We start from the raw sequence: 14,922 nt of genomic DNA, 5'->3' as shown, positions 1-14,922 counted from the left end.
CCCAAGGCGGCGCCGGAGCCCCAGCTGGCCCGGGGGGCCCCCACAGGGCCGCCCCGTTCCAACTCACCAAGCTGGGGCCAGAGGATGATGTGGACGCGTTCCTGGAAACCTTTGAGCGCACCGCAGAGGCTGCCCAGTGGCCCCCCGCCCAGTGGGCCTTCATTCTCGGACCCTACCTGACCGGGGAAGCGCAGGCCGCGCTCAAGGCTCTCCCAAAGGAGGAGGCGGCCGACTACGCGAGGCTGAAAGAGGCCATTCTGGACCGCTACGCCATCACCCCCGACACGTACCGCCAGAGGTTCCGGGCCCTGAGCTATAACAAGGGTGATCGGCCGCGGGGGTTCGTAACCACCCTCCGGGACCTGGCCTACCGATGGCTCAAGCCAGAGACGCCGGGCGAAAAGGCCATCACGGATCAGGTCGTCCTGGAGCAGCTCCTGAACGTTCTGCCAGCCAAGGCACGATACTGGGTGGCCTGTAGCAAGCCGGCCGATCTCAAGGAGGCCACGGCCCTGCTGGAAAACTTCATGGCGGCAGAGCCAAGGGAGCCCAACAAGGACGGAGCTACACCAGGGCGCGACGGCCGACCCACCGGGAGGGCCCGGGTAGGGCCCCGTGGACCCCTGGGGGCTGATTCCGCTGCCCTCCCCCCCCCACCGGGGCCAAACCTAGCAGCAGCGGAATCCCGCCCCGCTGGCCGCGACCACCACCACCCAACGTGAAGGCCCCCGGCGGCCCGGCCCCTGCCAGCACTGCCGACCGAGGGCCCTGCTTTCGCTGCGGACAGCGGGGCCACCTGATGAGGGACTGCCCCCTAATGGAGTGCGATGCAGGGTGGGAGGAAGCCCTACCACTGGCCACCCGCGCGGTCCGACCCCCCGCCCCTACTGGTCATCGTTGAAATTGCGGGCCGGCGGCTGTCGGCACTCCTAGATAGCGGCAGTTCCGTCTCAATGATACGGACCAGGCTCTTGCCCGAGGGCCTGCCTGTCGTGCGGCGCACGTCCGTCGCGTGCCTCCACGGACACGCAGAAGAGTACCCGGTGGTGAGAGTTCCGGTGCGCTACCAAGGACAGGAGTGGGAGTTGGAGCTCGCCCGAGTGCCCGCGTTCCCCTACCCGGTACTGCTGGGCCGAGATGCGCCAGGCCTGGAGGTGCGGTTGCAGACCTCGCCAGCGGAGGCCCTCCCCGCCACCACTGACCCCGAGCCCCGTGCCGGGACCTCGGCATCGCCTGATGATCCCTCGCCACCCTCCTGGGGTGCCGATCCCGCCTTCCAGGAGGCCCAGGCGACTGATGTTACCCTCGAGTCCCTCCGGGACGCCGTGGCGGTAAGTGAGGGGTGCATCCGGGACGGGCGGAGGGCTGGCCGCTACCCCCGAATTGTCAAGGAAATGGGCCTCTGGTACAGGCTGACTGCCAGTCGGGGGGTTGAGACCCGGCAGTTGCTGGTCCCGCAGGCCTTCCGGGCCTCCGTCCTCTCCTACGCCCACGACCACGCCTGGGCCGGCCATCAGGGGGCCAATAATACGCTGGCCCGGGTCCTGGCCCACTTCCTCTGGCCGTCCGTGGCTGCTGACGTCAAGGCCTTCTGCCGCTCCTGCCCAGTGTGCCAGCGAGCATCCACCCGACCGGCCCCCAAAGCCCCACTGATGCCCCTGCCGCTCGTACAGACCCCCTTCGACTGCCTGGCCATGGACTTCGTGGGACCACTGCCACGTACGGCCCGCGGCTGCCGGTTCCTACTGGTCTTGATTGACTACGCCACCCGCTATCCCGAGGCGATTCCCCTGCGGTCCATGCAGGCGGCCGGCGTCGCTAGAGCACTGATGCGGTTCTTCGCCCACGTGGGGTTGCCCCGGGAAATCCTCACCGACTGTGGGACACCCTTCACGGCCTCCTTGACACGACAGCTCTGCTCAACCCTAGGCATCCACCAGATCTTTACGTCCATCTATCACCCGCAGACCGACGGCCTGGTGGAGCGCCTCAACCAGACCATCAAAGCCATGTTGCGGAAGCTGGCACGGGACAAGCCAAACCAATGGGATCTTCTGGTCGATCCCCTCCTCTTCGCCCTACGGGAAACCCCTCAGGCATCCACCGGCTACGCCCCCTTCGAGCTGTTGTACGGCCGGCGGCCACGAGGCATCTTGGGGGTGGTCGAGGAGCAATGGGCGACCCCCTGAGACGACCCCGCAACAGCAGCGCCGGACTACGTGCGGGAGTTGAAGGAACGCCTCCAGCTCGCCCGGGAGACGGCTCAGCGCAATCTGGCTGAGGCCCAGGAGGCCCAAAAAGAGCGCTATGACAAGGGAGCCCGGCTACGCACCTTCCAGGAAGGCGACAAGGTCCTGGTCAACCGGCGAGTCTTTGGCCCGCAACAAGCCGGAGACCCCTGGAGGGGCCCCTTTACAATCACCCGGGTGCTGGGCCCTCTGACATATCTGGTCCAGTGGGGCCCCTCGCGGCGACAAGCCAAGAGGCTGCACGTCAACGACATCAAGGCGTGGCGGGAGCGGGAGCCGCAGGCGTGTCAACTCGCCGCCGACCCCCTGGAGCCCGCCGATGGAAACCTGCCCTGGACCCCCCGGGGGGGCCCCCGGAGGCCCCCACGCTAGACCCGGCGCTCCTCCCGGAACAGCGTGAGCAGGTGGAACAGTTGCTGAGGGACTTCCCCCACAGCTTCTCACGGATCCCGGGATGCACCACGACGGTGACCCATGCCATACCTACCCCGCCGGGGCGGGTGGTCCGGGCACCCTGGCGGCCCTTGCCCCGGAAGCAGTGGGATGAAGTGGACCGCGAGGTAGCTGACATGCTCCAGCTCGGGGTTATCGAGCCCTCCCGCAGCCCATGGAGGAGCCCTGTGGTGCTAGTGCCGAAGCCCGACGGATCCGTCCGCTTCTGCATTGACTTCCGGGAGGTCAACCGTATCGCGCAGTTTGACGCCTACCCCATGCCGCGGGCGGAAACCCTCATCGACCAACTGGGCACCGCCCGATATCTGACAGCCCTGGATCTGACGAAGGGCTATTGGCAAGTGCCCATGGCGGAAGGTGACAAGGAGAAGACAGCCTTCGCCACGCCCCAGGGGCTGTTCCAATTTCGCATGATGCCCTTCGGGCTACACGGGGCGGCCGCCACCTTCCAGCGGCTGGTAGACACGGCATTAGCCCAGTGCCAGGGGTTTACCGCCGCCTACATCGACGATATTCTCGTCTTCAGCCCCGACTGGCCCTCCCACATGCAACACCTTCGCCGGGTTCTGCAAGCCCTGGACGCTGCCGGCCTACGGGCAAACCCGCAGAAGAGCCGGGTGGGCTTCCAGGAGGTCAAATACCTGGGATTTATAGTTGGCCGCGGCGTGCTGAGGCCGGTCCCCGAGAAGGTGGCCACGCTGGAGGACTGTCCCCGTCCGACCACCAAGAAGCAGCTCCGACGCTTCCTGGGATTGGTCGGATATTACAGCAAGTTCATTCCGAACTTCGCATCCCGGGCCAGCCCCCTGACAGATCTCCTCCGGAAAGGACGCCTACCAAGCTCCCCTGGACGGCAACGGCCGATGAGGCCTTCCGGGCGCTCCGGAGGGCCCTGTCCAACGCCCCGGTCCTCCACAATCCCAACTTCAGTGAGCCTTTCGTCGTCCATACTGATGCCTCGGACACGGGCCTCGGAGCCGTGCTCTCTCAGGAAATCGACGGGGTGGAGCGGCCAGTCCTCTTCCTAAGTCGCAAGTTGCAGAAGGCCGAGCGGCAGTATGCCACGGTGGAGAAGGAGGCCTTGGCCGTCAAGTGGGCGGTGGGGGCCCTCCAGTATTACCTCACCAATAACCCCTTCACCCTGGTTACGGACCATGCCCCCCTCTTGTGGATGGCGCGGATGAAGGACCACAATGCCCGCATACTTAGATGGTATATGTCGCTCTTACCTTTCAGTTTTGTGACGAGACACCGACCAGGGCACCTGCACCGGAACGCCGACTTCCTGTCAAGAATGCACGAGGAAGACCCACCTGCATCTGGGAGCGAAAGGGGGAGGGCGTGTCCGGGGACGAGCCTCCCCTCCCTCCTCGCCGCCGCCCCCCCCCGCCTCCAGGGGCCCCACAACTCACCTAGCCGGGGCAGGCGCGGCGGCGGACGGGCGCGGCCGCGGCCGCCGGCCCGGCGGCCGAGCGAAGCGCTGTCGCGGCGCTGCGGAGGAGGCGGCGGCGGCAGCAACCCGGGCGGGAGGAAGCGACCCGGGGGAAGCAAACCGGCAGGCTGGGCGGCCGCCGGAGCGGACGCCTCCAGGGCAGACGGCCCCAATGCGGTGGCGGCGACGACGGCAGAGGCGAGGCGGCGCAGCCGCGAGGCCCGCGCTTGCGAGGCCGAGCCTCGCCCGGGGCCGCGAGGCAGCGAGGGGGTGGCAACCGGCCCCGGCGTCGGCAGGCGATAGGCCGGCCCGCCCGCCCACCAGGGAGACGGGGGAAGGGCGCCCAATGGCAGCTGGGAGGCGGGAGGCAGGAGCACCAGGCTTCCCACCCCGGAAAGGCTGGAGGCAGGTGTTGCTGCCGGCATTGGGACAGATAATGAGCCTCACCTGGGGCGCTGGCGATTGGGGAGCGGGGCGGGGCTGCCCCTAGCGAGGGAGGGGATAAAAGGGGTCAGAGGCTCCCTGGCCGGGGAGGAGAAACAGGGAGGCTGTCCTGAGGGAAGGACCATCCCTGGGCCCAGAGGCTGTGCTTACCTGTTGCCAGACACGGTTTAACAGCCCTGGGGCCATCTGAGGCCAATCAAAAGGGAAGCTGAGACCCCTGGAGCCAGCAGACAGGCCGCCTGCCCGGCCTAGGTAGCAGCGGGACAACCCCCCCGGACCCGCCGGCTGCGCTGACCGCACCCCCGCCACAACGGACCCGACGGACGCGGCGCCCCCTGCTGACGGAGAAACTCACACAAGACAACCCACCAAATCTGATCAATTCCACATTTCCCTTATCAACCTTCTTCTTAAGTTACCTGGGCAGTTGACTTTGTTGAACAGTGGGAAATGCATGACAGTTAAGCCATTATCCCCTCTGAAAATGTAGCAGTCTGTCGGATTCTCTGTGTCATTCAACTCTTTCTCATCAATCCTGGGAAACGGGATTCCATGTGTTTTACAGTAGTCAACCGTTTTTTTGAGCGTCTGAATGAACCAAAAAGGAAAACAGTATCAGTTTCGTGGGGAACTACCAAATCCACCTAGCAGTGAGTTAAGCTACATGCTACATTGCATTCTAGATTACACAGGAAGCCACTACGCTTACCATCACTCTATTGAATGGAGTGGGGAGGATCTGTGCTGAAAACTCTTCTGGGATCAGATATTTCTGATATTCACAGATTAGTGTGGAAAGGAATGCTGTGGCACCTACCACACCACTAATGCAATGTCACAAGGAGAACTTACTAAAAAACACTACTACACTCTCTCATTTGCCTCTCCCATAATAGTAAAACTAGGGAGCACCCAGTGAAGTAGGCTCAGTATGAACTGAAAGAAACATTTCTTTACTCGGGGAGTAATTAAATTATGAAATTCACTGCCAGTGGACCAAGTGATGGTTACAAGCATAGATGGCTTTAAAAGGGAAATAGAGAGATCCATGGTCCCTCAATGGCTGCTGGTCTTGATGATTAAAAGGAACCTTCATATTCCAAGGCATCTGAATACCAGTAGCTAGGAGGCCACATCAGGGAAAAGCCTTGGCCATTATGTTTTGTTTGTTGACCCTTCATGGCATGATTAGTTGCTGAGTGAAATACGATGCTGGACTAGATGGATCATTGGTAAGATCAAGCAGGATCATGTCCTTATGTCTAAATTGCTGTTCTACCATAAAGCAAGAAAGGTCATGACAAGGTTGCAAATAGTCTGTTATTGCTACTGATTTAATTAATCCTGGCACAATGAAATCCTAAGCAGGGTTTAGGGAATTTTATGCCACTTCCATTGCATCTGTGAGCTCACGCCCAGCACAATTATTTAAAATGGTTCGGTCTATGGTCTCCCTCTCTCAAACTGCCAATTTGAAACTTAGCTGTGAGGCTCTGGGGAGCTATTTCACAGACAAAATCTTGTCTCTCCACTGTGACCTGCTGACCATGGTTGAAATGGTAAGGGAACGGGAGGCCACTTGGCCATCTTCTGAACCAGTATTAGATCATTTCAGTCTGCTCTCACAGGATAAGGATGACAGGACCCTGCAGACAGTGAGGCCCACCACCTGCCCTTTGGGTCCCTGCCTAAAGGTTCCCAGGTGAAAGCCAGCACTGATGAGCTTCATGTTCCTTTGGAGGCCATTATTAATCTCTCCTTAAGCTCCGGGAGATTTACTGGAGCATTGAAGGAAGTGGTTGTGCGGCATCTTCTGAAAAACCCATCTTTGGACCCCACTGACCAATCCAGTTACCACCCAGTCTTGAACCTCCCATTTCTGGGTAAGGTGATTGAGTGGGCAGTGGTGAAACAGTTGCAGGTGTTCCTGAAGGATTCCTCTGTCCTGGATCCATTCCAGTCTGGCTTCCGCCCTAGCCATGGGATGGAGATGGCAATGGTCACCCTCAGAGATGACCTCCGCAGACATCTAGATGGAGGCGAGTCGGTACTTCTAGTGTTGTTAGATCTCACAGCAGCATTCAACTACATTCTGTTGACTCACCACCTCACCAATGTGGGGATTCATGGGCTTGCCTTGCAGTGGCTTTTTTCTCCATGGTTGGGGACAAAGGATTATGTAACTTTTTATTTTATTTGTATTTTATTCAACTTATATTCCACTCTCCTAGGATCTAACCTAGGATGAGAATGTGTGACTGGCCCAAGGAAGAAGTGCCAGCACTCCCAGTTTATTCATTTTTACCCTGTTTGTATGCTATGCAGACAAATGTTCTCTACTTGTACTCCATTTATAAGCAATTGACCCAGAAATAAACATGAAAACCAGTACACTTTTCAGGGATAATTAAACATGCAGAAACAAAAACTGGTATGAAAATACTCATTGGTTTGATCAGTGCATGTGAAAAACAGAATCCAAATGAAGACTTGGAGAGTTGAACCAGCAGGGGTAAGGAATTTAATAGGATCCCTGATGCCTATCCTTTCATGATTTGGCTTACCTCAAAAGGATCTCCAGAGCTGAAGTCAAAGGAGAGGATCAGCTTCACATTCCTCTCAGGGTGTAAAATAAGTGGATAAGGAGTGTTTATGGCCAAGCCTGCGTCAATCAGACTGATGACTGGTTCCTCGGTCAAGGCAGGAGAATCAACACCAGCTAAAAGTATTAAAGGAAACAAAAGTTCAGTGTAAAAACACATGAGCAACTGCTTTTCAGTAGTGCCTATCACCCATTCTGTTGCAGAGGCTCCATGAGGATGCAATATTTTGAGAAAGTGCTGCAAGGCTGTGCTGTTTGGGAAGACATTTATTGAGAATTTAGAAATGAAGGTATTTTCTGTCAAATGTCTTAAGAAGAAAGGATTTGCTGGATGTTTGTGGATTTAATGGAACAAATCATAAGCAGCCTTAAGCCACAAAGGGAAAGGCAGGATATCAATGTTTTAATAAATGCAATGAAACAGAGAAGTAAAATCCCCCCAGCATATAGAACATCCACCTTCAGCCTGAGAGTATCATATTCCCAGAAGTATCAACACAGATGGATTGTAAGCTCACAGCATTTATACAGGAAGTTGTTGATGGTTCCCCACGTCCAGGTCAAAAGGCAGGAATAAGTCTTTCTCACCACATTGAGAAAACGTAGCACCCGATAGCCAGCACTGGCAGCTAAGAATAAGAAAGAAGAATTTCACAAATCAAAGCATGAAATCAATATCCCCAAACTGAGTTTCAGTCTCTAAAAGATACAATCTGCACCTCCAATATCATAAACTTATAAAAGAGCTTTGGAAAGAAATATGGTTGTCTGTCTGTCTGTCTGTCTGTGTTTTTTAATTCCACCCTTCCTGCAAGGAGCTTAGGGCAGCAAACATGGCTTTTGTCTATAGTTTATGTCCACTGCAAATCTGTAAAATAATGACTAGCTCAAAGTTACCCCATGAGCTTCACAGCAGAATTCACTACCATAAAAGCTGGCCTGTCTTGCCAACATGACCATAAATCAACAAGAACAACAATAAAAATACTTAATTTATATGGAGGTGTTGGGGGAAGGGGATTGTTACTAGTTTGCTTAAACTGAAAAAGTGGTCTTTTTTGTTGTAACTAGGAGGTGTATCTTGAAAAGTTGACTTCAGACCTTCTAAGAACATAGAAGGTCTGTGAGGAATGCCTGTGGTTATGTATCTCCTCCTCTCTAGAGCTGGTTGCTCTGAATACAAAATTACTCCTTTTTTATTGGCCCCCTGAAATTTCTGCACATTTGTGTGTAGTTTATCTATTCTTCTGAGAGAAATCCTGAGAAGGCAGGCCATTGGCCACCAGAGAACCCTAAGCCAAGAGAACAAGCCAAAATAACAACACCAGCAGCCATGTTGTTATATCCAACTCATTGTAAGGTTACCATTCTGCATACACTTAAATTGCATAATCCCATTGAAGGTATTACAGTAGTGCCCTACAGTAATCTAACCTTCTGTTGGCTGTTCTGATGGAGGTTTTCCCCTCGGGATCAACTGACCAATCCTCTTACTTCCAGAAGAGATTGCACTTGAAATCGCTTGGCTGCCATCTGCAGTAGGAAACAAACAGTGTGACTAGATGCAACTCCTATTTCAACTAGCAGCAAAGTCAGATAATTTATTTGTACCAGCACCTCCTCTGATAAAGACACAACAATGTATGGGATAAACTAAAGTCTGTTAATTAAATGAGTGATCTGTTTCATCAAACTATTTCCTTAACTTTTAAAGAATGGGTTATAACCAAGGCAGGTCACTGACTACCAGCAAATTGGATAATTCCATGCAGGTTCCAAACAAGGCTAGAACTGCAGCCTCTTTTGTTTATCCTAGCTTACCCATTAACTGTGCAAAGAGGTGCTAATCCTCTTTCCCTTCCCCAAACTGCCATTCAAACAACTAAGAGATTGGTTGATGCTGCTTAGTAGCAAGGGAATCCCCACCTCAGACACCACTACTCCAGTTAATGATGGACTCTTTTGGGGAACATCCATTCATCTTTAGATGCTTTGGGATGCTTGTCAATTAGACCTACCTGTAGGGATGTGCGTTTCGGCATTCAGAATGCCGAAAGAATGCCGAAACAAAAGTGTTTCGGCTTCTTTCGGGGAATGCCGAAACGTTTCGGGGAATGCCGAAACGTTTCAGGTAGCCGAAAGAAAAAAGCCGAAACGTTTCGGGATTCTTTCGGCTTTCTTTCGGCTTTTCAATGGGAAAATGCCTCCGTCTTCCCGGACGTCTGGGGGAGGCATTTTCCCACCGAATAAGCCCAAAATTGGTGGGGACCTTCCTCTAACCCTTCTCTAACAACCACCCAAGTTTCAGACAGATTGGACTTTGGGGGGCCATGTTATGGCCCCCCAAAGCAGGTCCCCCCATCCTCCCATAAGAAAGCAAAGGAGCAGCATATTGTTAGCATGCTGCTACTCATCTTCTTCATTATTTCCTATGGGGAAAAAATGAAGAAGCAGGCTTCCTTTGCCAGGGGTGGCATTTTGCATGCAAAATGCCCCCCAACCCTCTGGGGCCCTTCTCCCACCCCTCCTCCCACCCCCCACCAAGGCTCAGCCTGCTCCCACTTGGGGGGGCCATTTCATGGCCTCCCCAAGTAGGTGCTCTGCTCTCATCTCTACCACTGACAGCTGGGGGAGGCTTGTCTTGCCAGGGGTGGCATTTTGCATGCAAAATGCCCCCCAGCCCTCAGGGGCCCTTCTCCCACCCCTCCTCCCACCCCCACCAAGGCTCAGCCTGCTCCCACTTGGGGGGGGGCATTTCATGGCCTCCCCAAGTAGGTCCTCTCAGCCCCTAAAGCCCACCCCTTACAGCCCCACACAAACCCAATTCCCCCCCAGCTGCCACACACAGACCCAAATCCCCACATTAGCCCCTCACAGACCCAAATCCACCCCCACCTGCCCCACACCTATAACCCCAGGAACAGGCTGGCAAAGGCCAGCCCTCTCCCTTTGTTCCCTATGCTGGGAACTTCTAAACTCTCTTTCCCTGGGCAATTCTGCACAGCCCAGGGGTGCCACAATGGTGGGCACACTTCTGAGTGCCAGCTGGTCCCTGTGAAAGAGCACCTGAACCACAGACACCCTCCCTCAAATTCCCCCACCACCTACAGAGATGGCTGGCCAGCCAGCCCCATTGTTCCCTATGATGGGAACCAACTGCACAACAAAGAATAAAACAAGAACAACACAAAATAAAGTTTTAAATTTTTTTCTCCCTTCCAAAGTACAAGTAGGCAAAGCATTATGACACATTACACCAGCAATCCCCCACACAGAAAAATAACACAACTCACTTAACATCAGAGAATCACAAAGCATGATTCCTGTCAAAAACACTTTATTTCTTGAACAGCTTTAGGTTACACAGCAGGGGGGAACACCAAAGGGCATGGCAGCACTATCTTACACAAAAATAACACAACTCACTTAACATCAGAGAATCACAAAGCACAATTCCTGTCAAAAACATTTTATTTCTTGAACAGCTTTAGGTTACACAGTAGGAGGGCACAACAGGGCATGATAGCAATGTACTACAAAAAATAATACAACCCACTTCACCGTTTTTGACAGCAATTGTGTTTGTGTGATTCTCTGATGTGAAGTAAGTTGTGTTATTTTTGTGTAGTACACTGCTTTCCTGCTCTGTGGTGCCTTCCTACTGTGTAACCTAAAGCAGTTACAGAAATAAAGTGCTTTTGACAGCAATTTTTTGGGGTGATTTTTTAATGTGAAGTGAGTTGTGTTATTTTTGTGTAAGATAGTGCTGCCATGCCCTTTGGTGTTCCCCCCCTGCTGTGTAGCCTAAAGCTGTTCAAGAAATAAAGTGTTTTTGACAGGAATCGTGCTTTGTGATTCTCTGATGTTAAGTGAGTTGTGTTATTTTTCTGTGTGGGGGACTGCTGGTGTAATGTGTCATAATGCTTTGCCTACTTGTACTTTGGAAGGGAGAAAAAAAATTTAAAACTTTATTTTGTGTTGTTCTTGTTTTATTCTTTGTTGTGCAGTTGGTTCCCATCATAGGGAACAATGGGGCTGGCTGGCCAGCCATCTCTGTAGGTGGTGGGGGAATTTGAGGGAGGGTGTCTGTGGTTCAGGTGCTCTTTCACAGGGACCAGCTGGCACTCAGAAGTGTGCCCACCATTGTGGCACCCCTGGGCTGTGCAGAATTGCCCAGGGAAAGAGAGTTTAGAAGTTCCCAGCATAGGGAACAAAGGGAGAGGGCTGGCCTTTGCCAGCCTGTTCCTGGGGTTATAGGTGTGGGGCAGGTGGGGGTGGATTTGGGTCTGTGAGGGGCTAATGTGGGGATTTGGGTCTGTGTGTGGCAGCGGGGGTGGGAATTGGGTTTGTGTGGGGCTGTAAGGGGTGGACTTTAGGGGCTGAGAGGACCTACTTGGGGAGGCCATGAAATGCCCCCCCCCAAGTGGGAGCAGGCTGAGCCTTGGTGGGGGGGGTGGGAGGAGGGGTGGGAGAAGGGCCCCTGAGGGTAAGGGGGCATTTTGCATGCAAAATGCCACCCCTGGCAAAGGAAGCCTGCCTCTTCATTTTTTCCCCATAGGAAATAATGAAGAAAGATGAGCAGCAGCATGCTAACAATATGCTGCTCCTTTGCTTTCTTATGGGAGGATGGGGGGACCTGCTTTGGGGGGCCAAAGTTCAATCTGTCTGAAACTTGGGTGGTTGTTAGAGAAGGGTTAGAGGAAGGTCCCCACCAATTTTGGGCTTATTCGGTGGGAAAATGCCTCCTCCAGGCGTCCTGGAAGACGGAGGCATTTTCCCATAGAAAAAAGCCGAAAGAATGCCGAAATAATGCCGAAAGAATCCCGAAAGCCGAAAGCCGAAAGAGATTCTTGTTTCAGCTTTTGGCTTTAACGATAGAGAATCTTCTTTCGGCTTTCTACTTTCGGCTATAGCCGAAAATTTTTGGCTTGCACACCCCTACCTACCTGTTCTAGAAATTCACCTTTATTCCTGCCATCCCTATTTATTACCTAACCAATTGTCACAGGACCAAGCCTAATTATAACATCACACTCTAAGATCAAGAGAAAAAAGTGATCCTCTACATAAGCCAATTTGAAGAGATCCAAACAATTCCTGCTTAGTCTCAAATGGTGAACGCTAATCCTATGAAGATCTAAAGATGGATGTTTAGGTTGGGTGAGCAACAAAGTGACAGCTCAGTTATCAGTAGCTCACTTGAGTCTTCCCATTAGCTAGGATGCTGTCCAGCTTGCCAATGATATTTCATGCCATGTTTGAAGGGGGGGTGGATGGCACAATGGCATCCCAGTTTCATCAGACCCATGAATCAATTCCTGTCCAAAATGAAGCAGACATAGCAAGAGATTCTCCTGCAGAATTGCATTATATGTTCCCAAGAGCTATACTCCACAATTAAAACAGTCATAGAAGAAGAAGACATACTATTTTGAAGGTTTGCAAGAAAATGCCATAATTTTTTATTTTGACTGTGCTTGGGATTTCTTATGTGTCTTTGCTATACAACAGCCACCCAACAGACATCTGAGAGAAAACATGATTATTCCCATTTAGAGATGACAAATTAAGCTGACTTGATGGCCAAAGACAGATGTGAACCCAGAACAACCAGAGCCAAGTCTAACTCTATATCACCAAAGAGTTGAAAAGGAAATATGAATGCAATATTAATTTAAATAACTTACTTTTAATTGTTTCCAGAGGTTTGTCCACAACCTTGTCCACTACTTTATCTTAAAGAAAAAATAAGAAACTGAGAAGAGACACTAGAGTCCAGGACACCACATCCAATTTTCTATCCAACAAAGAAATGGAAAAACAGTATGAATATGTTAATTTCATTAATTTACCTGCAATTACTTCCACAGGTTTCTCCACATTGTCCACGATCTTGTCCACTACTTTGTTATCTTAATGGGGGAGGGGGGGAATAAGAAACTGAGATTTGGAACTATAAGTGAGAACACACAGGTCCAAGTACAATTCTCTATCCAGCAAAACAATGCAAAAGCAATATGAACATATTAATTTCAGTAATTTACCTTTAATTACTTCCAAAGGTTTCTCCAGAACCTTTGACTCTTAAAGAAAAGAAATAAGAAACTGAGAATACCAACTTAAATACAGAACATCCAGATCCAAGTCGAATTCTGTCTCTGATTTTTTTTTCTGGTCTAAAACCAGTTCTATGCTGTTTTTATGCTCATGGAGTAATTTTAATGGCTTGTTTGCTTTTTATATTGATTATTTACAGTTTAATTCTAAGCCACTTCAAGCAAGGCTTTGGAGAGACAGCATTACCATCTCCTAAAAGCATAAATAATGCACCATATCGGGTCATTTCGTAGAAAAAGAGCTGGAGGAACTCATTAGCATAACTAATTAGCATATGCCACACCCCTTGCCATCACTGGAAGTGTGTCATTGGCATTACTGATTTGCCTATGCCACACCCCCTGACATCACCTATCCTGGGTGTTTTGGACCCGATCCTGGCCATTCAGGGCCAAAATTGGGCCCAAAATGGCAAAAGGGCTGAAAATTGCTGAAAAGGGGCCCAAAATTGTCAGGATCAGGCTGCTTCTGAGTGGGAGAGTGATCCACCACCCGTCAGAGGCCCAATCCAGTCCATTTCGGCCCCAATCCAGGCTGAAACGGGCCCCAAATGGCTGAGAGTCAGGTGTGCGGGGCCACCTGACATGTGACCTCTTTGGGGAACTGCTAGAACTGCGTTCCTGCGTGTTGCCCCTTGAAATGAGCCCTGCACCATATAAGGAAAGAGACAGAAAGAGAATATGAAGATCATGTCAATGTTAATTAACCTACCTTTAATAATTTCCAAAGGCTTGCCCAGAATCATGTCCAGTACTGTGATTTCATAAAGAAAAAAAAAGAAAGTAAGACATATGTAACCTTGCAAACAATGTACATATTTCGTTTTTCAGGATAGTTTTGGTCAATAAAATAAATTTAATATGAGCATGTGGTGCTATGACAGTCTATTTGGGAATCATATGACTCTTATTTGTTTCAAACCAGAAAGACTCCAATAGTTTGTACCCCAAGGTTTCTGATGAGAACACTGCAGTCGCATCAGATGAACTCAAAACGACCTGCCAGTCAGAATAACAAACTCTTGCATCCTTGAGAATTTCATTTGGGAATTTGAGGATCCACCTATAAAATGTAGCCTCTGGATTAGGCTGCACTTATGTCATTCGTAGTTACGTCTACACATATCTTATTGCTTTTTAAAAAGTCATCTGCGTGCAATTTTGCACAAAAGTTCTACCTAGTAAAGGTACCATTGAAAATCATAGCAACAGTGGAAGGGGAGTCTATGAGAACCAGACAAGTTGGGGTGCGTGGAAAGTCCTGTATAGGTTTTCTATGATTAATGTTCTGTTGAGTTTTGAGACCTAACACTAAAGCTGGACACTACGTGATACAATGTGCCTAATAACACACTAAATGCCTCCTCTCTGCTCATTAAAGAAAGTAGGAAATACATCTTTCAGGGCAGCATGCCTGCTATTGCTAATCTTTAGTTGAGAAATCACTTAAAAACTTCTAAGGAAACCCAGTTTCTCAGCAAATACTTTGAAAACCACATCATGATTCACAACAGGAGGCCCACGTGGCTTCCTTCTCTCCTATCCTCAACTGACTTCTTAAGATAATTGAATGTTGAAGGCTTGGGGGATGAGGGGATCCTACCTGGATGGATGCTGGCTACTAAT

At 51.5% G+C, this 14,922-nt stretch overlaps 1 protein-coding gene across 1 annotated transcript in view; it reads right to left on the bottom strand.

The window, feature by feature from the left end:
• Positions 1-14,922, bottom strand: part of PLA2G4C (phospholipase A2 group IVC) — a 47,861-nt gene that overhangs the window by 5,696 nt on the left and 27,243 nt on the right. The window contains exons 12-19 of the mRNA XM_054992399.1: positions 14,009-14,050; positions 13,225-13,263; positions 13,033-13,092; positions 12,868-12,915; positions 8,615-8,713; positions 7,699-7,809; positions 7,143-7,297; positions 4,998-5,166 (exon numbers count right to left, since the gene is read on the bottom strand). Coding sequence (XP_054848374.1) covers positions 4,998-5,166; positions 7,143-7,297; positions 7,699-7,809; positions 8,615-8,713; positions 12,868-12,915; positions 13,033-13,092; positions 13,225-13,263; positions 14,009-14,050 — 723 coding nt within the window. The remainder of the gene's footprint in view (positions 1-4,997; positions 5,167-7,142; positions 7,298-7,698; positions 7,810-8,614; positions 8,714-12,867; positions 12,916-13,032; positions 13,093-13,224; positions 13,264-14,008; positions 14,051-14,922) is intronic.

This window comes from Eublepharis macularius, chromosome 12, assembly GCF_028583425.1.
Source record: "Eublepharis macularius isolate TG4126 chromosome 12, MPM_Emac_v1.0, whole genome shotgun sequence".
NCBI classification, from domain to species: domain Eukaryota; kingdom Metazoa; phylum Chordata; class Lepidosauria; order Squamata; family Eublepharidae; genus Eublepharis; species Eublepharis macularius.
The sequence above is the reverse complement of the archived record's forward strand: the minus strand, read 5'-3'. Positions and strand labels throughout refer to the sequence as shown.